Source organism: Tamandua tetradactyla, chromosome 10 (genome assembly GCF_023851605.1).
Source record: "Tamandua tetradactyla isolate mTamTet1 chromosome 10, mTamTet1.pri, whole genome shotgun sequence".
In the NCBI taxonomy this organism is placed as follows: Eukaryota; Metazoa; Chordata; class Mammalia; order Pilosa; family Myrmecophagidae; genus Tamandua; species Tamandua tetradactyla.
This window is the reverse complement of record NC_135336.1, coordinates 76,367,307-76,392,487: the sequence shown is the minus strand read 5'-3', so window position 1 is coordinate 76,392,487 and position 25,181 is coordinate 76,367,307. Positions and strand designations below refer to the sequence as shown.

Genomic DNA, 25,181 nt, shown 5'->3' with positions numbered 1-25,181 from the left:
TGAAACCACAGTCTACTTTCTTATGACTAAAAATACATCAATAAGTGGCAGCTCTAACATTTTCCCATTAATACATTTTGGAGCAAATGGTCCATAGGTAAAAGCAAAGAGTTGAATGAGCAGTAGCATAGGAATGAGTGGTGGTTGGAAAAGTGCCATATGACTGCTATTAGCAAGAGACCACACACATGGAAATTCCCAAGAACAGGAAGGTTGACCCAAGTTTAATGCCAGAACCTATACAGTCGGATAATTATCACAGAAGCATGGCCACTGTCACATCTATATAAGTGACTATAAAACCATTAGGATGCTATGGCACTGGCTGTAGAATGGCATTCTCATTCCAGTGGGCCAGGTAAGAAAGGTAGCAGCTACAGAAAACTGCACAGAACCCTTTTGGAATAAAATACTTAACTCCTTTGTTCGTAACACATAGAGAAAGAATATCTTTTAAATTCTCTTATTTGGATATTGTTTCCCAGCTGGTATCAAACATCAAAGAAATTAATAGATGAAGTGAAACCAGAGAAAAGGGCATGTTTTGTGGAGGAGAGAAGATACATTCATTTTATGTTAATTGGTCATGACTGAAAGAACAGATATGCAATACATTTAGTTTCTCTTTTACTAAAGAAAGAGACCAGGATGCAAAGTAGCTGATTTTCTGAAATTGCTACATAAACTTAACTTGTCTCTACAACAACTCTGTTAAGGGAAGAAAGGTTTCTTAATTTTTTTTTAACATCGTCCTTGTAAAATAGATAGAGCATTTTGGACAATTATATTCCAATTATTTGTATGTGGCTATAAGTGTGTTTGTGGACAAATGTGTGTGTGATGGCATGTATGCACACATATGCATGTATTTGTATGCATGTGTGTTTGTGCTTATGCACCTATGTGTTTGTAATTGTACACATATGTGCATGTGTATTTATGTGTCTCTTACATACTGCAGTTCTGATTGACACAATTAGCTGCTTATGATAGCAGCATTCTTATAATTACTTTACTAATATGGATCAATTCACATTGAGCAAAATTAGCTCCTAGCGATCCATTCGGATCATTTCAGTGAAGAGTTCATTTCATTCACTAGATCAGAAACATCTATAGAGGATACTGAAGTCTGAAAAATTTAAACTCTATTTTTATCACAGGGTTATTGAGAGCTTGAATTTAATTAAATTGTGAACACACCAAACCTTGTTCAGCATAGATACTAGCTTATGTAGTAGGAATCTCAAAATTTCTCAAAAAGTAACTTTATTTGTAGTCAACTGCCATAGAATTGAGCCCGAATCTCTGGCATGGCAGGCGAGAATTCTGCCACTGAGTCACCATTGCACCACCCTTAGCTATATATTTTAATTGCATAACTGCATTTAGGAACCTCCCCACAGCTGTGTTGGGACGTTCCACAGAGTTTTCTGTTTATTTTTTATCTCCAGAGATCTTAATCTACTCATGACTGTGTGCTGGTTTGAATCTGTGGTGGACCCAGAAAAGCCATGTCCTTTAATCCTCATTCAATATTGCTGGCTGGGAGCATTTTTATTATTGCCATGGAGAAGTGACATATCCAATTGTGGGTGGTAAGTCTTGATCAGACAGCTTCCATGGAGTTGTGACTCCACCCATTAATCCTTTAAAAGAGGAAACATTTTGGAGAGAGTCCCTTTTTGTAGAGCCTCAAGAAAACCAGCAGATGCTGCCATTTTCGCCATGTGCTCTTCCAGCTGAGAGAGAAATGATGAACTGCATTGGTCTCATTGAACCAAGGTATCTTTCCCTGGTTGCCTTAGATTGGACATTTCCATAGACTTGCTTTAATTGAGACATTTTCTTGGCCTTAGAACTATAAACTAGCAACTTATTAAATTCCCCTTTTTAAAAGCCATTCCATTTCAGATATATTGCATTCTGGCAGCTAGCAAACTAGAACAGACTGCATCTGCTTATTTGCTCTGGCAGGACATTTTATACAGGGAAACAACCATAGGCTTATATAAAATGTATGCAATGGTTTATTGTTCCTTTCTTACCCTCACAAAGTAGAGACATTTTGCTTCAATTTTTAATAACATATTTTTGGTAGAAAGTGACAAATAAATGGAAATTAGGCTTAGGTGTGCTCCATATCTTAAAGCTACTTTTGGGGGGCTTTTATGTAAACTTTCCTGAGAGGTTACATTCAGCATATTTGTTTTTTTTTTTCTGTTACAGTTTGTTCTATGTACATTTTATTAAAATTGCCACCTCACACCTAAACATTAATCTTATTATTCATGAAAATTTAAACGTTGTACGTTTAACCATTATCTTTATATAGTTTGTTAACATGGTTTATTCAAAATCAATCTGATATGAATCAGCTTTAGCCTGCTAACTGATGTGTCACCTAATCAAAACAAAAAGATTTTCCAGCAATAGTGTACATACTAGAGATAAGAAATGATAAATAAAGAACACATTTTTTGTTTGTTTCTTTCTTTCTTTTTGTGACACAATATTACAGCCATGAAAAGCCAGGACATGTGTGGGCTCTGCCACTCAAAACAAATAGCTTCCAACACTGCTACTTTTCCCATTTTTCAGGCTTCCAGAGGGGTGAAGAAGAGTTCCAGCAAGCTTCCTTATGGAGATGAACCAGAAGTTGCAAACATCACTTTCTCTTCCATTCCATCATCTTACTTTAATGACCTGGCTGCATCTAAATTCAAGAGAGACTGAAAAATATGAGTTGTAGATGGGAGCTCACAGGTAAACTCTTAGGGAGTTCCATCACTAAAAGGAAGAACGAACCCAGGGAAACAATGAACTCCACCACAGTTAAGTCTACGTAACATTTTCCTTATTTTTACACAGTCTCTCCAAGCATATAATGCAAAGAACTGAAGGTAACATTTTATCATAACTTTTAATTTCCTGTGCCCAACCAACGTCACCAAACACATACCTTTATCAGTGACTCCAATTTCTTTAAGGATGACTTAACCAACAAAGCTACATTCCTGGTTAATAATATTTTTATGTTAGTGGTCCCAATTCATAGCAGTAGCAGCATTACTAGAGGCATTAATTTGAGACATAATACTTTTACAGTACAACATTTTTTAACCATAGACACACTACATACCCAGCCCCTTTCATCCAAGACCTGACACTCTTAATGTCATTTTTGCCTGTAGGAGAGGCAAATGGTAGTCATTTGAAGAAGCCATGTATTATATAGTATAAAATATTACCCAATGGATTTATTTGGATGGTATAAAAAAAGATCTAGTCATAAAAATGAAGTGTTAAAATTTTACTTGGCAGTTAAGAGACCCAGAACAGGCCAATAAAGAACTACTGGAATTAGCAAGGTACTTTATTCCTCTGTACTTTCATTTCCTTGACTAGATGAAATCTTAATTGGATCTTATCTGTATTCTTTCAGTTAGGAAAGAAATAAGGAACTGCTTTCTGGAACTGTTTTAATGACGAGGCAGTGAAAACTTAGCAAGTTGATGTGGGAAACTTATTCCACTGAAAAAGTAAAACTTGATATAACACTTTGGAGATGATAGCAGGGCAATTAGATAAAAGAACACTGAGAAAAATTGACAAGGAGACTGACTCTCTTTCAGTGTTAAAAAATCTTTTGACCTCCAGGCACTAAGATGATTAAAGTTAAAAAGTTGCATGGTGAGAAGATAAATCCTGCCTGAGCTACACATGTGGCTGGCACAACAATATAAAATCACGGGGTTGTGAATTGGTTAGGATTCTGGATTCATAGGGGTTTTTTTTTGAAAATGACCTAAACTAGCACCTGATAAGGAAGAACATGCTGATATTTTTTCAAAGCTCCCTACTAACCAACTAAGATGCTATAAAAAGGGTAGTAACCCCTACTAGGAAAACCGATCTCTCTCAGCCTAGTTCATTTTCCTTTCCTGAAATACAAGTCTATTTTTGAACACTGCCATGAATACCGTTCTTTCCTTCCAAACAGTTAAGTGCTATGCAGTTCAGCATGTTCTGCTACAATACCTTTTATTCAAAAGTTTCATAATCCACTTCACAGACAAAAGTAGATTAGGGAGATATGCGTGGTGAGAATGGCTTTCATATGGCAGGGTAAGAAGCTGCATGTGGAGCAGGAACAAAGGATGAAGAGCTCGGAAGCAGAATTTGCATTAGCAAAAAGAAAGTAAATATGGTTTCACTGTAGTCAGACAAGGGAAGGATAAAAAGCAGCTGCAGTGAGAATGAAAGGTCAGTGGGAGATATGAAGGAAAAGATCCTAAGGAACTGTTTTAAAAGACATTGTCTCACAGGTGACTTTCAGGTGAATCTCTGAAACAAATGTGGGAAAGAAAGGCTTTTTTTTTTAATGTGAAGAGACATAAATCATATACTTTCCTTTGGAAAACCCATAAAAATCATAGTCATGAGATTTTAGAAATGAAAGTGATTTTGAGATCAATAACTTTATTCTCCAGGTTGAAAAACAGAAGCTCAAAAAAGAGTTTTCATGAGATGGCCAAGGTCACACTAGTTAGAAGGAATGCTTATACAAGTCTTCTGGCTATATGTCTAACACTGCTTTCAACATGTCATACCACCTCCTTGAATGGTAAGTAAATTTTCTAGAAATTAGAGGGTAATTTTGCAATTTTAAATAGAGCGTGCTAGGGATGCACAGGTGATTCAGTGGTAGAATGCTCGCTTTCCATATGGGAGACCCAGGTTCAATTCCCAGACCATGCACCCCACCCAAAAAAGTCTAATTAGAATGTGTTAGCAGGTAGCATATTTATGGCCTCCTTTATTATCATCATAGAAGCAGTAGAGGAACCCAGCTCCTGTTTAGTGGGTTCTTAAAATGATGCAAGCAATTATTAATAACTGAAAGTGCTTGTAATCTATTCACGTTCAGTTTTCCTGTTTCCTTCTGTTAAATAGTTTACAGCGAAAAACATTGTAGACAAAAGAATTCAATAGTATTTTCTACTTAAATGTTTTTAGAGCCAGAGAAATGTGATGTGACATCTAAAGTAATATCTAGATGTATTGTTTGCTGCATAATATTGTTATAGTCTTTAAATAAGAAATCACATTGGATGGATCTTTGGGTCGTTTTTAGTTTGCTTAAGCTGCCAAAATGCAATATACCAGACCAGGCTGGTTTTACAATGGGGATTTGTTAACTTACAGACCTACAATTCCGGGTCCATGGAAATGTCCAAATCAAGGCATCAACAGGCAATGCTTTCTCCTGGAAACCTGGCTACCCCTGACCTTGGACTCCTTTATCACATGGCAAGGTACATGGCAGTGCCTGCTGGTCTCTTCCTTCTCTCCTGGGTTTCTTTGCTTCCAAGGTTTCTTTGTTTTCAGCTTCTGGCTGCTCCATCTGTGGCTTTCTTTCTCAATTTCTTTTTCTTTTTCTCTGTATTTCACCCTCTTATAAGGACTCCAGAAATAAGACTAAGTCCCACCCTGAATGAGGGAGGTCCCATCGCAACTTAAGATCCTACTCACCAAAAGATCCTACTTACGATGGGTCTACACCCATAGGAATGGATTCAATTTAATAACATGAATTTCTGGGGTACATACAGTTTGAGACCATCACAGGTAAGGTTCCAAAATGAAAGTGAAGCTTAAAAAAAATCTTTCTGTAAAATCTAATTAAATGATAAAATAATAGTTATAACCAGTCAAAATGAAGCCACCAAAAAGGGTGGGGGACAGGGGAAAACAGACACAGCCCAATGCCATATAACAACAACAAAGCTATGGGCTCAACATAGCTTTGTTCTCTATCATCCTCCTACAAACCCTCCCCTATCCATCAGCACTGCCAAAAAGTGTCTCAGAAAAGTTTTGAAAATTTTCATTACTGGCTTGCAATTTGTAGAAAAACAGATGGAATTGGTGAGTAGGCAATCTTGCCAGATTTTAAATGTTTACCTGGCAGTTGTTTTCTTTCAGTACTTTGAGTATTTCAACACATTACTGTCTTGTTTCCATGGTTTCTGATGATAAATCAAGAAATCGGAACTCAGTATAACCGAGAATCCCTATTGTTTTGGTTTGCTAAGTCTGCCAGAATGCAATTAACCAGAATGGAGCGGCTTTCACAAAGGGGATATACTAGGTTACAAATGTACAGTTCTAAGGACATGAAAATGTCCAAATTAAGGCATTTACAAGAAGATACCTTCACTCAAGAAAGGTTGGTTTTGTCTGGGGTTTCTCTGTAACATGGGTAGGCACATGAGGACCATCCGTAAGCCCTTGTCTCCTGGGTTGGTTTGCAAAATGGCTCCCTCAGCTCCTGTGGGTCTTTCTGATTTCTGCCGAGGGATTTTCTTTTTCTCTGTACCCTTCACTTGGTTTCATCTCTCTGCTCTCTATGTTGGCTCTAATCTCTTTCTATGTTTTCTGCCTTTTATTCTCTTCATAGAGGATTTTAGTAAAAGGCTAAAGATGCAGTTTGAATTGGGGGAGCTCACACCTCCATGGAAACGGCCTAATCAAAAGGTCCTACCCACAATTGGTCTTTACCCACAAGATCGGATTAGAAGAACATGATTTTCTGGAGTACATAGCAATTTAAAAACGGTACCCCTTGTAAGTAACAGATTGCTTTTCTCTTGCAGACATCAGAGCTCTCTCCTTGCCTTTTGTATTCGATAGTGTGATCAATACAAGCTGGGGTGTATTTTTCTTCAAGTTTAACCTCTTTGGTGTTCTCTGAATTTCTTGGATGTATATATTCATGTGTTTTGTGAAGTTTGGAAGTTCTTTGTCATTACTTCTAGGAATATTCCTTTTGTTCCTGGTTTTCTTTCTTCACCTGGTAGTCTCATAATGTGTCTGTGGATGCACTGATGGTCCCAGAGGTGTCTTTGGCTATTTTTTCTTTTAATATTTCTTTTTGCTCCTTAACCTTATTTTAGGTGTATTATCTTCAAGTTCACTGATTTTTGCTTCTGCCAGATGCAATTTTCCCTTGAAACCTCCCTGAGTATTTTTTTCATTTCAGTTATTGTTGTCCTCAACTCCAGTGGTTTTGCTTGTTTGTCTCTTTGCTTATACTCTCATATTGCTCATTCACTGTTTTCCTGGTATTCTTTCTATGTTTTTTCTTTTCCTTGTGCATTTTTACAATCATTTTTTCAAAAGCTTTGTTAAGTAGGTTCATATTCTTGTCTTTATATGGTGTTTTCTGTATTTTTATCTTCAGCTTTTGGGTGGGTCATCTGCTCCTCTTTCTTTGTCTGCCTTTTGACCTTTTGTTACAAACTGTACATTTTCTATTTTAGAATTTTAACTCTGGAATTTCGTCCCTGAGATGTCTGTTACTTGGTTTGTAAACAGTTGGTAATAAGACAGAGATTCTCTTGAGCTTCAACTTCTTATCAGGAAGGTCTGCCTAAGTCGAATGCAGTGTTCCATTTCCCTGTCTTTCTGGGCGTCGGTCTTGTCCCGGCTTTTACATCTTATTTGTTCTGGAGTTCCTTTGTTTATAGGAGTTTGTTTGTCTCCTTTGTTTCCAAGAGACAGACCTCCCTCTACTGGGTGTTTGCAGTCAGCAGGCCTTTGTCCCAGACTGTCTTCTCCTATAGTTTTTCACCTGGAGGGAAAATTCTGGGAGGAGGAGCATCTCAGAGAGAACTTTCCCAAGTCATTCTTTCCCAGCCAACACAGGATCATGGATCTATGGAGGGTACAGAGACTGGTTCCAAAGTGTGCCAGGGAAGGGATCAGGAAGGGCACCAAGAACTTGTCTGATGGGTTCCCAAAGCTGAGCTATCCTGGCCTACCCAGAAAATCCAATGCTTCATCTAACTGTTCCCCTGTTCATGCACTTTTAACTTGTGTATGATTTTTTTTTTGGGGGGGGGGGGGTGATGCATGGTCCGGGAATGTATGATATTTTAATGTATAAAAACACCATAATTCACTTTTAGTTCTCCTGTTCATGAATTTTCCCTGTATTTTGGGGAGAATTAAAATAGTATTACAATTAACCTTGTTCCTTTGTCTGTATATGTTGAAGAGTTTCTTTTGGCATTGCATTAGTTAGTGTTCTCCAGAGAAATAGAATCAGCATATATGTGTGTGTATGTGTATATGTAAGTGTGTATCTGTATACATCTGTATATCTTATTGGTTCTGTTTCTTATATATAAGAAATTTATTATAGGAATTTGGCTCGTGTAACCACAGAGCTGGCAGGTCTGAACTCTGGGGGGAAGGCCACAAGCTGGAGCTTTGATAAATGTGATACCTGTCCTTAGTCTGAATTTCCCAGAGAATCTGGGTAGCTAGAAACTCCAGCATGAGCCAAAACTGGGTTGAATCTTTATTCCTCTTTAAATCTCTGAAATCCTGAGTTCTGGCTTAACAAAACCTCCAACTGATTGGATGAGGAGGTTCCCCACATTGCTGAGGACAAATTCCTTTATTGATCATAAATGCAATCAAGTGATTATAGATGCAAATCCCATCTCAAAAAATCCTCACTTTAACGCACAGGCCAACATGTGACCCCACAACTGATAGTATAACCAAAACAAGCTGACATGTGAAATCAACCATAACAGATGTGTAACTATAACAGGAAGCATGGGCAATGGGCATCAAACTGCACAAGCATGTCTACGTCTGCTGGGTACTACTGAATTGCTCTTAAAACATGATTATTTGGATTTTTACTCTCACAAGTAATAAATGAGAGTTCCAGTCACTCTACAAGTTTTCTGCTACTTAGTTTTAGCAGATTGTTTTTTACTTTTACTAGTATGTTTGAGGGCAATAACATTTTTTTTTTAATTTTAACTGTGATTCCATAATTGCTACTAAAGTTTAATACCTTTTCATATTCCTAGAGACATTTGTCTGTGTGCCTTCTTTTTCCTTGTTAACCTCTGCTGTTTGTCTTTTGTTTATTAATTTTTAGAAGTTCTTTATATGTTCTAGATAAGACTTTTTTGGTTGTAAACTGTAGCAGACATTGTAAGGGTCCTACCACATGTGCTCTCATTAACCTCTGCCTACTGAAGAAGTGTTTTCAGTATTTTCAGTGAATGTTCACTAGAGTGAAAGTCCTGGGAGCTGCTTTCAACCAATAAGCATGGCAATTTGGTGACTAAATTTCCTTATGTCCTTGCCCCTTAACTGGGAGGATTGAGGTTTATTCTTACTTTCTCACATTAGTCCCCAACAAACTATGTTCCAGTAGCCCTCTGGCTAATCTCACATCCTTTATTGGCTTCATTTCCCCCCATTTTCACATTCCAACTATTTCTTCTGGAATTTTCTTAGATCACTTCTCAAATAAATTTGAGTAATTCATACTAAAATCTTTGCTTCAGGTTTTATTCTATCGTAACTAAAATGTATGCAAAAAAGGAAAAAGAAGAAAAAGCACTTCCAGTCTACGTCTTAGATTTTTAGGGTTTTTTAAATATCTTTTATTATAAAAAAAATCAATTTTATTACTGGCTAGATTTTTCATATGCTCCTTCTTGGTGTGTCCTTTTGTTAAATTTAATCCTATTTTAAGAACTCCTTTGGTACCCTATAATCAGAATGAGAGTCTTCTACATGTTCTTTTGAAATTTTTCTGTACTTTAAAAATGTATCTTTAACACACCTGAAATTTATTCTTCTTCGTGGTAAGAAATAAGGAATTAGTTTTATTTTCCCATAAGTGAATAGTGAACCCCCAGTGCCATAGCCTTCTGTTTTGGTTTGCTGCTGGAATGGAACACACTAGAAATAGATAGGCTTTTATAAAGGGGATTTACTCAGTTACAAGTTACAATTCTAAGGTCGTGCAAACATCCAAATTAAGGCACCAACAAGAGGATATCTTCACTCAAGAAAGGTCGATCAAGTCCTGGGTTTCTCTGTCACATGGGAAGGCACATGATGACATCTGTTATCCTTCTGTCTCGGCTTCTGGTTTCAACTGCTCTCTGCAAGTGTCTGTGTCTTGGCTTTATCTCACTACTGTTCGTGTCAGCTGAGTCATCTTTCATAAAGGGTCCCTGGAAAGGATTAAGACCCACTTTGAGTGGGTGGGGGTCACATCTCCGTGGAAACAACCTAATCAAAAAGTCCCACCCAACAATAGGTCTGCCCCCACAAAGATTGGATTAAAAGAACATGACTTTTGGGGGTTACATACAGCTTCAAATCAGCACACCCTCCTTTCCTCACTTATTGTAAGTAACGGTATCTTTTTGAAATATGAAGTTTCCATAGGTGAATCAGTCTGTTTATGAGTTCTTTATTCTAATCCACTGAGATATTTTTCTCATTCTGGGTTAATATCACACTCTCTTTACTGTTACAACGTTGTAACAGTAAACGTAATACGTTGTGTCATCTGATTGGGCAAGTTCCATTTTACTTTAATGAATTTTTTAAATTTCAAGATATATAATTTGTTCTTCTGTATATTTATGTTTGTTTTATTTCTTTCTCTCCTTCATAAATGATTGCCTTTTTAAAGAAAGTTACTTGTTCACTCATGTATTTGAACATATTAAGTATAATTATTTAAATTACATCATTTGAGTAGAATTTGTAATCTGATTGCTGACGTTTGTTTCTGAGCCTGAATATATACTTTTGGGTTTTCAGTTATATATTCTATTTATTATTGCCATGTGCTTGGAACAGAGACTGTGAACTCCTTTTATCATCTTTGTTCCCTTTGGAAAACCAAAATAAATGTAATTTAGAGTTCTCACAGTCTACGGAGATTTGCTTCTGAATTAGTTAAAACAAAGAAGATAATAATCATGCTTCCACCTTCTTGGCTTTCCAAATTCAAGGGACACTATTTTCAGTTTCCATTGATTGGAAGATCTGGCTAATATTATAATCATTATCTAGAATATAAATAAAATGAACTCCTTCCAACCACATCAATGGAATCTCACATTACTTCAAGGTTATTTTAATCTGCTTCACAATAAAATTAGTATCAGTTTAATTAAATAAAAAATAAATATGCTCCATGTCACACATTTATTCATTTGCATTCTACTTTATAATCAACATATAGTTCTCTTCTTTTAAAGGCAAAAAGAAAGAACTGTGGCTGTTGTTCACTTAAATTAATTATAATATGCCACAACTTCAGTGTGTTATTTACCAGACCTGAAGACAAATTGATTTTTTGAGAATAAGTTTGGTTTCACTTGTGTTTTCATTCTGGGCTTATTGTTATTCAAGGTGTATAAGTTCCAGTGATAAACTATACCTTATTAACAGAGAACAGTCTTGTTTTTCCCGTAATGCATAGGTCTACAATTATGAGTGTAATTATCTTAACTTCTTCTCTAGTTATATCTGAGTATGTTTAAGGAGATAAAGTCCAGATCAAGTGAGTAATGCCTTCCCCACCCTGAATATCTTCTTAAAATAGAAACAAGTGTTATATTCTTCTCCTGGCACCTACTGCCATTCATCAATAACTGCACAAGGCCATAAGAAGTAGCCATAAGATGTGTTGTCTAAGTGGACTTGCCCTTAAGTTAAATAAATACTATCTTACTGCATAACTTCATATAAGTGATTTAACTAAGATCACAAAACTTTTTTACATTTTGATTGTTTCAATAAGAAATAGAAAATGTGTTTACATAGATATAAATTAGATAGATGTAGATTTTAATATACTTGTGCATAAAAGTTACTTTACAATGTCTACACCCACGTACAAAAGGAAGATTGCCTTAATAATGACATGAGTCAAAGTTTGGAAGTTTGATCTGTTTCAAACTCTCTCTACAAATATCAAGTGCATTTGCCTAATGATTAAATTGTCTATGACAAAATATGTCTATTTTTTCCTAATAGTTCTCAAAGTGCTAGAGTCAATTTTATTTACAACATGCATTTAAATTCATTATCTTTGACAAATGGCCTGTTCAGGTGATTCACATTTGCAAATCTCGGCATCTCTTTACTCATATATACCTTCTTAAAGATTAACTGCGCTTTTAAAGCTTTGGAATGTATATAGACATGATATTTCCAAAAGGGCAGACTCGTTCCAACTGACTGGTATGAGTATAGACTTATCTTGTGTTACTTCAAAAACTTTCTTCTCTAAAATCCCGAGAAATTTTATTCTCCAGTTGAAGAAATTTTCTCTGTCCTCTTAGATAAGCAAGATTTCAAAAAGTAAAAATGGGGGGGGAAAGAAGCGTGTCTTCAAAACCCCATTCTCTCAGCTACTATGAAGTCATGTTTGCAGCTCTCTTTGCCATCTTGGTGGTGATCAGTGCTGGGTTAATCACAGTATCTTGGCTGGCAATCCGAGAATCCGAAAGAGGTAAGTCACATGGAGTTGGCTTCTGAAGGCATTGTCTTATGAATGTGCACCCAGGAACCCAGTAATCAGTAAATTTTGTTCAATGTTGTGTTTTCATCATAGTTATATGTGTGGCTTCAAGATGTGTTGATATAGTTCAAATCACAGAATATTGATGAAAATTATTTGGCTTGTACTTTGAGAGTCAATCCAGAATTCAAGCATGACAGTTCTGTGGGGTTTATTTGATAAATAAAGTTAAATGGATTTGTCAGTTTCAATATATAAAACAGTAGCTTTCTTAACCCATGTGTTCATTCTGATAGAATTGAAGTCATAAATGTGTTAAAAGTTGATAAATATGCAAATTTTTAAAATTAAATTATTGTTTATTTCTACAGACTGCCCTCACCCTTGTAGTAAGCCTACAATTTTAATTGTAACAATTTAAAAGAATTTGTTGCAAATCCAGACCTATAAAGATTTCAAGCTGAGTGGCAACTTGCAATAAATAAAAAGAAAAACAATGAAAATGCTATTATTTAAGTTAACTAACTCTGTACCAACAACTATCCAAAGACCTTCAAATGTATTACATTGCTGTAATAAACCTATGAATCATTGCTCTTATTATCCTGAGCAATCTGAAACACAGAAACTAAGTAAATTGCTTAAGTTTGCTTCATTAGTAAGGAGCCGAGGTAAGATCACAAACTAGAAATCTAACTCTGGAAATTGTGTTCCTAATTAGCATTTATTTATTTTTTGAAAAATTTAAAATAGTGAAAGCATAGCAATAACCTGAATATTGAGTTTATTTTTGTGAAAATATTTTACATATTTAAATGAAAATATGTAACATATATTATTCATTGAAAACTGTTGCGATGAAACAAGCTTCTTGTTTGACCTATTATTTCTAAAATTCTTTTTGGACTAAAAAGTTTGTAGTCAATGCATGACAGACAGATCTTGGTCGTGGGGCCAGACCATCTTATATATAAATTCCAGATCTGTCACCTATTAACTTTTCTACCTTGGAAAATTTTCTTAGACATAAGGCTCAGTTTTACAATCTGGGAAAAGAAGAAATAATGTCTCCTTTCATTGGGTTATTGTGCAAATTATGTGTCACTATTATTACATTAATTAATGACTTCATCATCATATGAGTTTTGGCTGAAGTGATTCATTTGAAATACAAATATATATGAAAGAAAATATACTGATAATGACAATATACAGGCCCTGGCACATTTTATTATTCAGGCTTCTATTCCATTTGTAAAACATTTTCTAATGTATTTTCATATCAAGATACATCTTCTCCATCTTTCTCAATAATTTCTCCAATGACAGTCACTATTTAATGTCAAAAAGTCATACATGCCAATTTTATAATTATTAGAATGAAAAAAGTAGCATCTAAGCTGTTTCAAAGTAACACACACAACTGAAATCTTCATAGCTATCCACACATAGAAAACCAGCAGTATCCTTGGATGCTAGGTGTTCAAAAAGTACCTGAAAGAACTTACAAAACTTTTAATGGTCCATTTCTCACCATGTCTCTTTGAACTAGTCCCATAATTGGGGAAGTTGACCAGTCCCTGTATCTTCCAACAGGCATTTCAATAATAAAAAAATCTTAGACACTTGGAGTATGGATTAGACTTCCATAGAAAGAAAAAGACATTAATAGCTAGAAAAAGAAATTTATTTATTAAACCGTTAAAACAACCAGCCAGCAAAAAAAGGAGCTGATTTTGAAATATGAAAACTGCAAAGAAAAAGCAAAAACTACAGGAACAATGCATCAAAAAGAACTTTCTTCTGTGTCTTAACTGAAATGTACGTGTTCTTTCCTTGTATAAATAATTCACATTTCTAATGTTTTATTTTTTATTAATTCATCTAGATGCAGTATTTGGAAAAAGTCATGAAAGCAGAGGGACATTTAAAATAATATCTGGGGCTATATATAATCCTAATTTGCAAGATATACACTCAGTGGATTTCAAAGTTCTTGCCTTTGACCTCCAGCAAATGGTAAGGGACTCTCTGGGCCGCTGTTTAAAAATTTCATGACCTGACTTTTACTAACTACTTGTAAAAGATACATAAGATCCCATTTTCCCATTTGCAATTAATAAATGGTTGTTATATGCCTGAAATGTTTAAAATTCTGAGCCTCATCACCACAGAGAAGAAAATTGCCCCAATCCAGTTTAAGCAGAATATAAAAATTACTTTGTATAATTTTTCAAACAAAAGTTTAACTCCTAAACTTGAAATGCTTTTTTTAATCTTTTTTTTAGATAGATGAGATATTTCAATCAAGTCCTCTGAAGAATGAATATAAAACCTCTAGAGTTTTACAATTCAAGTGAGTATAGCTCAAAATCTTCTACTGATAGAAAAGGCAGAATTATAAATTATTGATATATTTGGTAATGTTTGTAAAATAGTATAGTAGCATTATCTTTGAGAGACAAGTGCACATTTATTCATTTTAGCATCTTTGTGAAAACAGAGAAAAGTGGCACATCATAAACTTTCATAAGTAGTAACAAATACTAATAGTAACTCTTGATAATTGATCTTATGTTAGCATGTTTCTCTCTCCTACAAAGAAAATATTGCTGAGATATGAGAGGGGGCTGAGGTTGAAAGCAGGTATAGTGTTTGATTTGCTATGAACATATTTAATGGCAAAAAGCTTGTTTGTTATTAATAAAATTAAGTTAACTTCACTCAGTTTCATTGACACTGTAAGTCCTAAGAAGGGATGCATAAAACCATGCCTAGTGCAAACTACTTGTTCAATACATGAATACATCTTAGATTAAGAGGATAATGACAAAATCCCACTATGGATACCTGAATCAGGAATTTTCTAAACTTCAAACTACCAAAAGATCTTTGGAATAAAGATATTGATCAGCAGAAAAATAAGGAAAGAAAGTTGCTGTGCCACTTAGGAGTTATAAAATTAATTTAAAGGGGAAAAGGTCAAGGGAAGAGAGTCCCGTTTTTAAAAATAGAAAAAATAAGAAATGAATCAATGCCTGTTATTTATGAAATTCTCTGAAAATGAGAAGGGAGTAAAGCCTCCACATAATTCAGAATAAGAAAACAGAAATAAAATATCCCAGAAGCTTAAGGAAAAATCAGATCCTATGACACAAGCTAACAAAATGAAGGAAATTCACTGTGTAAGCATCTATTTCAGGCAAGGCATTTTGTGATTTAAGTAAAATACACTATGTAATCCATTCGTCACAAATTGACTCTGAAGGAGTTGTAATTATTTCCATTTATAAATATGATAGAGCCTTGGAAATATTAAGAAATGTGCCCCAAATCAACAGCTAATAATTATTGGGGAAGGCATGTGTATTAACGTACTCCAGAGACACAGAGCCATCAGGACGTACGTTCATGTGTCTATGGGTGTGTATATTTCATACATTTAAATAAGATAAGAGATTTATTATAGGGAATTAGCTCACATGACCATAGGACTGGCATGTTTGAACTTTGTGAGGCAGGCCACAAGTTGGAAACTCTGATAAATGTGAGGCCAAAGTCCTTAGTCTGAATTCCCCAGGGAAAGCTGGCTAGCTGGAAACTCCAGAAAGAGCCTCTGCTGAAGTTGAGTCTGAATTACTCTTCCGACCTGAGTTCTCGCTTTTGAAACCGCTAACTGATTGGATGAGGAGCCTCCCCATATTGCTGAGGGCAAGCTCTTTTCTTGATTGTAGATACAATCAACTGATTATAGATTGAAATCCCATCTCGAAATACCCTGACCTAACAAGCAGGCCAGCGCTTGACCATACAACTGGATACCAAAACCTAGCTAAATTGACGTATGAAATTAACCATCACAGTATTTGAATTTAGTTTTGTTTTCCTTCGGATTCAGTGTATGCCCTCTTTCCAGGATTTTATAATAGCTCAAACCAAAGAGTACTGCAATTTGCCATAAAGAATGTGGGTATGTTTTGCACTGAAACAGATGGGTGGACTCAAGGTGCAATGTAGAAAGAAACTTCTCTCATTTTACCGAAATAAAATGGGAGACAGTAAGCCTGGGATGATAGTGAGACAAAATAATGAAAGCCAAAATATGCACAGGCAGCCTTATTTGTGTGAGTTAAACTCCTAAGCTGGACGGATGACAATATTCCTCTATTACAAAAATGCATTTTTCCTTTTCCATTACCATAGGAGGTAAATAAGTGTGAGCTTTTGGGCTGAAGGTGCCCTAGAATTGAAGATAGCTGTCACAATAGAGGAAGGACAATGAAAAAACCCCAAGCCCACAGTTTCAAATGAAAGCACAATGTAGGAGCTCCAGAGCAGAGAGCAATGGCTTTTTGTGTTGCTACAAGTAGCTGTCTAATCCATTCATTTTACTTTTATTTACTTATTATTTACTATATGCCAAGACCTAAAAATGACATATTTGTTCCTGGTTCTCCCACAGCTTACTCTCTGGTAGAAAGTATTAAAATTTTCTTGTTTATCTTTTGCATTGATGTTTATGGCTTACATATCTAATTAGATGAAAAATCAGGCATCATGAGAAACTCAATAAATTCACGTATTTATTATATTTGGCCCACTTGCTCTCAAAAAAAAGCATTCTAAGCTAGTTTTGAAAAAAGTTAAGCTTTCTTTGTCCTATTGTGAAAAGAAAATGGAAGGAATGTACTAATGTTGTTTTTGGTATCCCAATTAGTTTAATACCATTAGCAAAATGAAGTCTCAGCACTAAAAGAGTTATCACCAAGAAGTTTTCAGTTTGATCTTCTTGATTACTTCTGTGTACTTTTGTGTATTACCTTATCTAATTCTCACTAGAGATTTATGTTATTTTTTTTTATTATCAATCTGTGGTTCAAAGGAGTTTTTAATGTCATGCTACTGATAACAATGTCCATCTAAAAAAGACCATGCTCTTTCTACGACTAATTTTCCTATAAAACTACTTACTGAGGTTAGGGAGTGGATCAATGAAGGTTAAACCTAAAAAGTTACAGATTCAGGAATTAGTATTTGGTACGTATTCCAGTTACTAATCTTTCCCTTCTGTGTGCCTTCACCTGCTTGAAGCCTCTTCACATGTAATCCCCATTCTTTCATAGTTACCTTTCTTTGTTCTTCACCCTCATTTCTAACCTGGTATGAAATTAAAACTTTTAGGAGAATCTAGACTCAAAAAGTGAAAAACACCCTACTTTATAATCTCTTTTTTTTAACTTCTCTTTTTCAAAATTGCACATCTTATTCTTCTCTGTATCATCATGTTATCCTCTGGGTTTAGCATATAGAAAATACTAAATAAAAAGAAGTAGAATGAGTTAAATGAGCTAAATGAATTGAAAAGTAGCCTTTTAAGGATCTGTGACTGGTCTTGAAGGTGTAATGGTCTATTTAGCAATAATGTCAGATGTTTATCAAGCATTAAGATTGTAAGACTGTTTGACTTTGACTAATAACTCATTATCGTTTTAGCAAAAGCTAGAAGCAAGTCAGAAGATGAGGTAGAGAGCCTAGAGTGGCTTTAGTAGAGTTGGTATTGTTTATAGAAACATCAACAATGTGGAAAGTGTTTGTAGATGAGTGTGGAGTTATATGAATGTCATAAAGACTTACTTGTTCATGTTTTATTAGACTGAAAACTATGAGTATTTATATTTTCCTTTTACCTTGTCATGAAAATGACTTTTTTGTTGTCATGTATGTTCCTTCTGAGGCTTTTTAAAAATCAGTTCTTTGAATGTGAGGTGATAGAAACTGAATTTTGTTGTAGCTTCTGAATCTCCAGAAAGCAACATATTTCTTATTTCCCAAAAAATGATCTTCAGCTAAGGCCTTATATCCCTAAATCACTAGAAAACATAAAGCATGCTTTGAAAGAGAACACAGAAGGCAAAGTTAAAGCCGTCTTATAGTGGAATAAAACTGAACACAAAAAAAGAAAATTAAAAATTGTTCAGCCCTTTGCACAGGTAGAGAAGAAAATCATCACAAAGGTGAAAGTAATGGTAGGTTCTTAAAACAATAGGCAAAACAAATATTAAAATGGCTCTGGAAAACTGAAACAAATATATTTGTCCTTTCAACATACTGATAAAATAAATGTTCCTGTAGTCATCCATTCATTCCCTCGCTTATTTATTCAACAGATGTAAATAAGATTTCTTGGAATCAGGCAGTTAACTAGGTTCTGAGAATGCAGATATGAAAGATAAGAGTCACTGTTATTAAGGAGATCACGCAATTGTTTTCTTGATAGGCTATTAGGTTTCAAATTGCCTACCTACAAAGTGTACCTTAGCATTAAGTGACTAATATATAACTGATTAATAATGCTACTCCATCATGAACTTGTGAGTGAAGGTCCAAACTCCCTGCTATGAGAAACTTAAAATCTTGTCGGCGATATGACGAAAATGCCAAGAAATGCTAAGGAGGCAGTATATAGCAGATTTAGGATACAATGAGCATAAGAGGAGTACAGGAGAGGGAAAGATTGAAACTCCTGGAGCAATTTAGTTGAAAGAGATTTTAATAATGATGCAATCTAACCTTTGTATAATTTGGGCTTCAATACTTGCAACTTCAAAAGCAAGTTGTGTTTAGTCTAAAGAGAAAAAAGATAAATATACTGTTTAAAGTGGATCCTTGGATCATCTCAGACAAGGGTATATGATGAAAATAATAAATCCATTTTCACATACTGATCCTGGTTGTAGATATTAATTTTCAGAGAATAAGTGTATCTCCAGCTTCATATTTCAAGTGTTTCGAATGCCTGAAGACTATTCCTAGTGTCAACACCCTGAAGGCTGATGTTCTCAAAGGTTCTATCTCTGAGTCTATCTTACCCACTTTTACTGTCTTTTGTTCTACCATTTCCCTTCCCCACTTACTTCTGCAGCAATCCTACTCCATTGCCTGAACACCCTCAAATGCATCCTGACTTCTCTCTTTTGTATACTTATTCATTTCCTAGACTTCCTTATTATAGAATGAATGAATTCATGCTTATACTCCAGTAGAACCGGTCCATGTCACCTCCTTTGGGAAGACTTAACTGACACTCTAGTCTGAGTTAAGTTCTCCTCCCTTCTACTTGCCTAGCACCTTTTAACTCCATATAAAGTAACCAATGTAACACAATTATGATTTTGCCTATCCCCTAATTAGACGATGAGCTCCCTAGGGGAGTGTTATGTTAGGTGTTACTATGTTTTCCTTTAATCCTCTTCCTATAATAAAAAAGTAAATATATTCTCACTATGGCTTTAACTTTCTGTTAGAATGGACTGTTACTAAAAAGATTCTAAAATAATCATTTGGATGCACAGCAGTGTTCATATGCTAAAGAGCTCCTGGGATTCAAAGAGTTGGTCATGGAACGTTTCCTGATGATATTAAACAGAATCTCAGAAGCATGGTTAGACACTGAGTAAAGAGAAAGGAAGATATTTCTGGTAAAGAGAGAAAAATCAGCATGGCATATTGATGATATGATCTGGTTGGGCATTAGGGTTCACCAAGAAGACATCAAGAAGTCAAGATGCTTCTGAATGTAAGACTGGAAGCCTGATGTTTAACTTGTGTAAACAGAAGCCATAAGGGACTGCTGGTCATTGGAGCAACACAATGGGCCTAACTGTAAAGAAAGTTTACTCTAATACCTTGGATCAGGAATAATTGAATCTGGGAGTGTGGGAACAGGGAGACTTGGTATATAATCATCACAATAGTCCTGACATTAATAATACAATCTTTAGCTCCTACTGAGGAAATAAAGATAAGAGGGTCGAGTAGAAAGCAAAATGATCATGCTTAGAAAAACAATGGCTGATGTCAAATGGGGATTATTTAATGGGCAGAAGGAAACACAGGGCCTTCCAATTTCCTAATGAAGAAAACTAACCCAATGCATTGAAGTCACAGTGGAAAAAAAATAGAAGCGTTAACAATACAAAAAAGTTGAGTTTAAAAGGTTATTTCAGGGACGGTGCCACTGTGACTTAGTGGCAGAATTCTCACCAGTCATACAGAAGACCCGTGTTCGATTCCCAGCCCATGCACTTCCTAAAAACAGAAACCAACAAAAACAAACAAAAATTCAACAAATGGTGCTGCAATAACAGAATATTCACATGGGAAAAAAAAAATGAAATGTGACCCCACCATACAGCATACAAAAAAAGTTATTTCTTTCATTCTTTTTATTTCATCTATTATCTGTCAATCTGTACTTCTTATCTCGTCACATATTCTTGACATATTAAACCCAGTAGCCTGTCCTATATCTGTCTACTATCTTCATTCCTACCTTTGATCCAGAAGCATCTGGAGCAACTTAGTTAGAAGAGGCTTTAATAATGATGCAATTTAACCTCTGTATAATTATCTACTCCTGTCTTCCAGGGTATAATGGCTGTGATCGTTTATTTCATTGGCCCAATACTAGGACTGGATGGAGACATGGACTCTCTAGAAAGGGTCAATATTTTTCTTCCTCAAAGTATTATTTTAAAAAATATTTAGTAAATATTTATTCATTGAGGGCAAAAACATGCATGCAGGTATTTTGGTGATTATTTTCCCACTTAAGGTATCTAATTTGGAGTGGGTAGAACCAATTTGTCTTATAATGGACTGAATGTAGAGATCTTCTTTTGAGCATCAATTCCAAAGGACTTCTGAAAGGTTTTAGACTCCCTTAAGGACAGAATGCCCAGGTGCCTGTCTCTCCTTAATTAGGGCTTGGCTCTGCCCAGAGTAAACCATAGCAAGCACAGTCTGTATTATAAGATTTACCAGAATAGCATTGCTTTTTTTTTTTTTGTATATATGTGACCCTTTGTGCTCACATATATATAAAATACAAGAAAATTTTATTTTTACCTAGTTTGGGAAAAATTGGTGAATATAAGACATTTTTTATACAGACCTAGTTGGCCATCAAAACCCCAGCATTTTGTTGATATTTAACAAATAATCCTTTATTTCTCTAGGTAATAAAATCACTATATAGACATGCCTCATTTTACTACACTTTAGTTTTTTGTGCTTCGCAAATACTGCACTTTTTACAAATGAAGGTTTGTGCCAACCCTGCATCAAGAAAGTCTATTGACACCATTTTTGCAACAATATTTACTCACTTTGGGTCTCTGGGTCACATTTTTGGTAATTCTCACAATAATTCAATCTTTTTTCAATCTGTTATGGTGATCTGTGATGGGTGATCTTTAATGTTGCCATTGCAATTGTTTTGGGTGCCATGAACCATGGCCATATAAGAGTGACCTTAATAAATGTCTGTGTTCTGACTGCTCCACTTAATGGCTGCTCCCCAATTTCTCCCCCTCTCTGTGGGCCTCTCTAGCCCCTGAGACACAACAATATTGAAATTAGGCCAACTGATAATCCTTCAATGACCTCTAAGTATTCCAGTGAAAGTAAGAGTCAGGTGTCTTTCACTTTAAATTAAAAGCTAGAAATGATTAATCTCTGTGATGAAGGCACTTTAAAAGCCAAGACAAGCCAAAGGCTAGGCCTCTTGAGCCAAACAGCTAACTAAATAGTGAATGCAAAGGAACAATTCTTGAAAGAATTAAAAGTGCTACCCCGTGAATACATGAGTGATAAGAAAGCAAAACAGCCTTATTGCTGAAATGGAGAAAGTTTTATTTGTCTGTATAGAAGATCAAACCATCCACAACATTCCCTAATGCTATTCAATTCGATGACTGCTAAGAGAGGTGAGGAAGCTGCAGAAGAAAATTTTGATACTAGAAGAGGTTGGTTAATAAGGTTTAAGGAAAGAAGCTGTATCCATAAGTTCAAAGTGCAAGGTGAAGCATCAAATGCTGATGTAGAAGTGCAACAAGTTATCAAGAAGATCTAGGTAAGTTAATTGATAAAGATGGTTATACTAAACAGATTTTCAGTGTAGATCAAACAGCCTTCTACTGAAAGTAGATGCCATCCAGGGCTTTCATAGCTTGAGAAGAGAAGTCAATGCCTGACTTCAAAGCTTCAAAGGACAGGCTAACTCTCTTATTAGGAGCTAATGTAGCTGGTGACTTGAAGTTAAAACCAATTCTCATTTACCATTCTGAAAATCCTAGGGCCCTTAAAAATTAAGTTAAATCTACTCTGCCTGTGCTCTACAAATGGAACAACAAAGCCTGGGTGACAGCATATCTGTTAACATGGTTTACTGAATACTCTAAGCCCACCAATGAGACCTACTGCTCAGAAAAAAAAAAAGCTTCCTTTGAAAATATTACTGCTCACTGACAATGCACTTGGTCACCCATGAACTCTGATGGAGATGTATAATGAGATTAATGTTGTTTACATGCCTACTATACAATATCCATTCTGGAGTCCATGGATCAAAGATCATTTCAACTTTCAAGTCTTCTGATATATGAAATAAATTTTATAAAGCTATAGCTACCATAGACAGTGATTCCTCTGTGGTATCTGGGCAACTTCAATTGAAAATCGCTGGAAAAGTTTCACCATTCTAGATGCCATTAAGAACGTTTGTGACTGATGAGAAGAGGTGAAAATATCAGTATTAGCAGGAATTTGGAAGAAGTTTATTTCAACATTCATGAATGGATATGTTGGAGATAGCAGATATGGAGAAAATAGCAAAAGAACTAGAATTAGTAGTGGAACCTGAAGATGTGACTGAATTGCTATATTTTCATGGTAAAACTTTCACAGACAAGGAGTTGCTTCTTTTGGGTGAGCAAAAAAAAAGTGTTTTTTTTTTTTAATATAGAATCTACTCCTGGTGATGATGTTGTGAAATTGTTGAATAACATTTATAACATTTATAAATGGATTTATAACATTACATAAATTTAGTTGATAAAGCAGTAGCAGGGTTTAAGAGGATTGACTCCAACTTTGAAATAAGTTCAAACAGCATTGCATATTCCAGAGAGATCTTTTGTGAAAAGAAGAGTCAATTGTCGCACAAACTTCATTGTTTTCTTAACTTATGAAATTGCCACAGCCACCCCAAACTTCAGCAACCACCACCCTGATCAGGCAGCAGCCATCAACATCTAGGCAAGACCCTCCACTAGTAAAAAGATTATGATTCACAAAGGTTCAGATGATGGTTAGCATTTTTTATCAATAAAGTTTTTTTAATTAAGCTATGCACATTTTTTAGACATAATTCTATTGCACACTTAATAAGTGAATGTGTAGTGTAAACATAACTTTGTGCTGGGAAACCAAAAAATTGTGACTCATTTCATTGTAAAATTCACTTTATTATGGTGGTCTGGAACCCAGCTGACACTATCTCTGAGGTAGGCCTTTAGTTATTAAAATTTATTTAACTGGGAAATTATTTCTTTTTCCTCCTTTTGGATATCTAGCAGGACAGCATAATGCCTAAATTTTGGCAAATACTTTGTAAAGAGTCTCAGATAGTATTCATCACCATAGAGATACTTACCCCTGGTGGTATCTGAACTACTTTTAAATCAGAAGTGAGTTTTGTAAAGGATGCAATGCAAGGGAATTTCATAAAAACTTCGAAAGATAAATTACAGATCAGTACTTTGTAAGATGGATGATAAGGATGGGAAAAGAAATTCAGAAGCAGGTAAAGAGAGCAACAGGCAGACATTCAGGTTTTTACTTTAAATAATTTCATATCAAAATACATACTCTACTTGGAGGAAAAAGCAGCACACTCATATTAGCTTTATATATTTTTTTAATTTTAAAATCCATTTATTTAATCAGGCAACCAAAATAACTGGATTCTTACCAGCTAACAAAATAAACACCAAATGTGAAAAATCTAAAATACCTAAGTTCTTCTCAGTTATTGATTTTAATTAAACTTGTGCCACATGCTTATGTACATGAGCAAACTAGAGTGGTCAGAAAACGAAACTTAGTCACTCACTTATTTCCTATTACTTTCACAAATTTTATCAATGCCAACCCTCAATTCCCTACAAAGTTGTGTGTGTAAGGATGCGTGTATGTGTGTGTATGGACCAATTTGAAGCATTCTCTGTTATAGCAAATGACTTGCTCTCCTTTATGAAAACAATTTCTGTTATTCTGTTTTGTGGAAAGTGTTTTGACTCAGAGCATTTAGCTTTACCTTTTGGGGCAGTATTCAATTTATTTTGCCCCCTGAGCACAGACGAGTCACAAAGTTAAGGTAGTGAAGACTCTTGTTTACTCAGCAACCCGAATGGTCATCAATATCATTACAGAAAATAAGAGATAAGAAACCTTTTGATTTATTGCACATAGGTTCTCTGCACAATGATAGGATTTATGTGCTTAAAAAAAAAAAAAACAGACCGAGAATTCTACAATACTTTGAAATGAAAACACGTTGTTTCTTTTTTCTCTCCAAACAACAATTCTCATTTACCTTAATAAGTAAAATCAATCTCAGAGCAGTAATAGAGACCATTATTGAAGTACTAAGATAACAGTTTTAGCTTTCTTATTAGTTGGAACACAAATGTTCATTATAGTTTTCCTGATTTCTACAATATGTATCTGTTATCTCAACATTTATACAGAATAAGAAAATAAATTTTAAAGAATACATCAGTGTGTGGATATAAGATATGTAATGCCTGTCCTTGCAAAGTGTAAATTATTAAATGCAATGTATAATTCAAAACAAAAAGCATGCATCTTTCATATAAAGATGTTTTATGCCTGACAATGAACTAATTCTGTGACTTTCAACTCAGTGAAACAAAATTCCAGATTTGTGCTTTACCTAACCTCTTTTACTCCC

At 35.1% G+C, this 25,181-nt stretch overlaps 1 protein-coding gene across 7 annotated transcripts in view; it reads left to right on the top strand.

The window, feature by feature from the left end:
* Nucleotides 1-25,181, top strand: part of TMPRSS15 (transmembrane serine protease 15) — a 170,477-nt gene that overhangs the window by 16,438 nt on the left and 128,858 nt on the right. For 5 of the 7 annotated variants that reach the window (XR_013158614.1, XR_013158615.1, XM_077118752.1 and 2 more), the window contains 7 exons: nucleotides 2,602-2,766; nucleotides 4,494-4,627; nucleotides 5,209-5,318; nucleotides 5,466-5,631; nucleotides 12,189-12,358; nucleotides 14,256-14,386; nucleotides 14,656-14,723. Coding sequence is in view for 5 of the 7 variants with exons in the window: in XM_077118752.1 (XP_076974867.1) it covers nucleotides 12,214-12,358; nucleotides 14,256-14,386; nucleotides 14,656-14,723 (344 nt within the window). In the remaining 2 variants the exon portion in view is untranslated. The remainder of the gene's footprint in view (nucleotides 1-2,601; nucleotides 2,767-4,493; nucleotides 4,628-5,208; nucleotides 5,319-5,465; nucleotides 5,632-12,188; nucleotides 12,359-14,255; nucleotides 14,387-14,655; nucleotides 14,724-25,181) is intronic. The other 2 variants (XM_077118753.1, XM_077118756.1) reach the window with 2 other exon arrangements.